Below are 1,639 nucleotides of genomic sequence, written 5' to 3' on the forward strand. Positions count from 1 at the left end.
AAAGGGCGAGCATGTTTGGTGGGATGGGGATTCGAACCCGCGACCCACAGATTGCGAGTCGAGCGCCCTAACCCCCTGGCCACGTTGGGCGATTGTTCAGGTAATAATAAAAAACAAAAAGACATAAATGAAAGACTATATTTCCTCAATACAACAGCTAGCTATGTTATTTTTCAACAACTGTTGTGATGTGAGTGCCTTCTATGAGCCAGTGAAGCACGATTATAATTAATTATATTTGTCATAAGACATTAGTATTCAGAACTATCATTATTATTAAAAGTAAAAATGTATGTTTCAAAAGTAGATCGGAATCTGGAGGTCTTTCCCAAGCAGGAGTTCAGGGGGAGGGGGGCTTTGCCTCTGACCAAAAGTGAATTTTATGCATTTTCAGGACAGCTAAATTTTGTTTCTGGAGCTAAATTTGAAGCACTTTAGGACAGATAAACCTTGTCTTTGGAAAAAAAAAAATTTTAATTGTTTCAAACTGAATTTGTAAGGTTCCTTTCTAAATTACCCATATACATGATACAATAAATCAGAACATATAATACAACTACAAACTGTGTTGGTAAGATTGTATTTAAATAGAAATTATTGATGAAGTTATAAATCTCGTGGTTGCTTTGCATATGTTACTTGAAGAAATCCCCAGCTCCCACGGCATTTTGACAGCACTGGGTATTAGGCCTCAGTGCAGCTAGAAATGCCCAATAGTTTAGCGTCATCTGCACACTGTACTAATTTAATAATTATGCCCCTCTTAAAATCATTAATGTAAATTAGAAAAAGCAAAGGTCCAAGCACTAATTCTTGAATCACACCACTAGTAACAAGTGCCCAGTTTGACCAGACTTCATTAACAAGAACCTATTATTTACATCAAACCACCCTATTAACCGACTAACCAGTCTTTCCCCAACCCCACCAATTTAATTTTTTGAGCTAACCAGTGACATCCTTAAATAAAGTTGATAGCTTAGTAAGACAAGAATTCCCTTGGTCAATCCTTGTCAGTTTTCTTTTATATCATCTTTCATTAATTGATTTTACAAATCTTCTTTTACACATCTTTCATTATTTTACACCACTGACTTAAACATGACCATACATAATAAAAATTTTACACACCATCCAAGAACAATCTTTTGTTTTGTTATCATTTACACACATGTCATCCGAATTAGAAGAACAAACAACAAAGGTCTGAGACATGACCACAAGAACAAAAAAGGCATAAGGCAAGAAGTTCTGCCAGTGAGGTGCCAAAGATGATATTGGAGATACTTGATTCATGGCTTCTCATGCAGTATTCTGGAACCCTACACAAAAAAAAACAAATAGTTATTATCAATTTAGAAGCTTAAAAAAACTTTAAACTACCAATGAACATACAAGATTTAAGTAAAATTCAAAGAAAACATATTAAAACAAAAAACATTTAGACAGCCATGACTGTGTATCAACCTGTACTTGTACAGTCATTTTACATGTATCAACCTGTACTTGTACAGTCATTTTACATGCATCAACCTGTACTTGTACAGTCATTTTACATGCATCATCCTGTACTTGTACAGTCATTTTACATGCATCAACCTGTACTTGTACAGTCATTTTACATGCATCAACCTGTACT

The 1,639-nt window shown here is 34.8% G+C and overlaps 1 protein-coding gene across 4 annotated transcripts in view; it reads right to left on the reverse strand.

Annotated features, from left to right (window-relative positions):
* The window catches only part of LOC106465367, a 26,452-nt gene that overhangs the window by 19,645 nt on the left and 5,168 nt on the right, over positions 1 to 1,639 (reverse strand). For all 4 annotated transcript variants that reach the window (XM_022393243.1, XM_022393242.1, XM_022393244.1 and 1 more), the window contains exon 2: positions 1,132 to 1,322. In XM_022393243.1, the coding sequence (XP_022248951.1) occupies positions 1,132 to 1,296 (165 nt within the window). In that variant the 5' untranslated portion in view covers positions 1,297 to 1,322. The remainder of the gene's footprint in view (positions 1 to 1,131; positions 1,323 to 1,639) is intronic.

Source organism: Limulus polyphemus, unplaced genomic scaffold, assembly GCF_000517525.1.
Source record: "Limulus polyphemus unplaced genomic scaffold, Limulus_polyphemus-2.1.2 Scaffold1922, whole genome shotgun sequence".
NCBI lineage: Eukaryota > Metazoa > Arthropoda > Merostomata > Xiphosura > Limulidae > Limulus > Limulus polyphemus.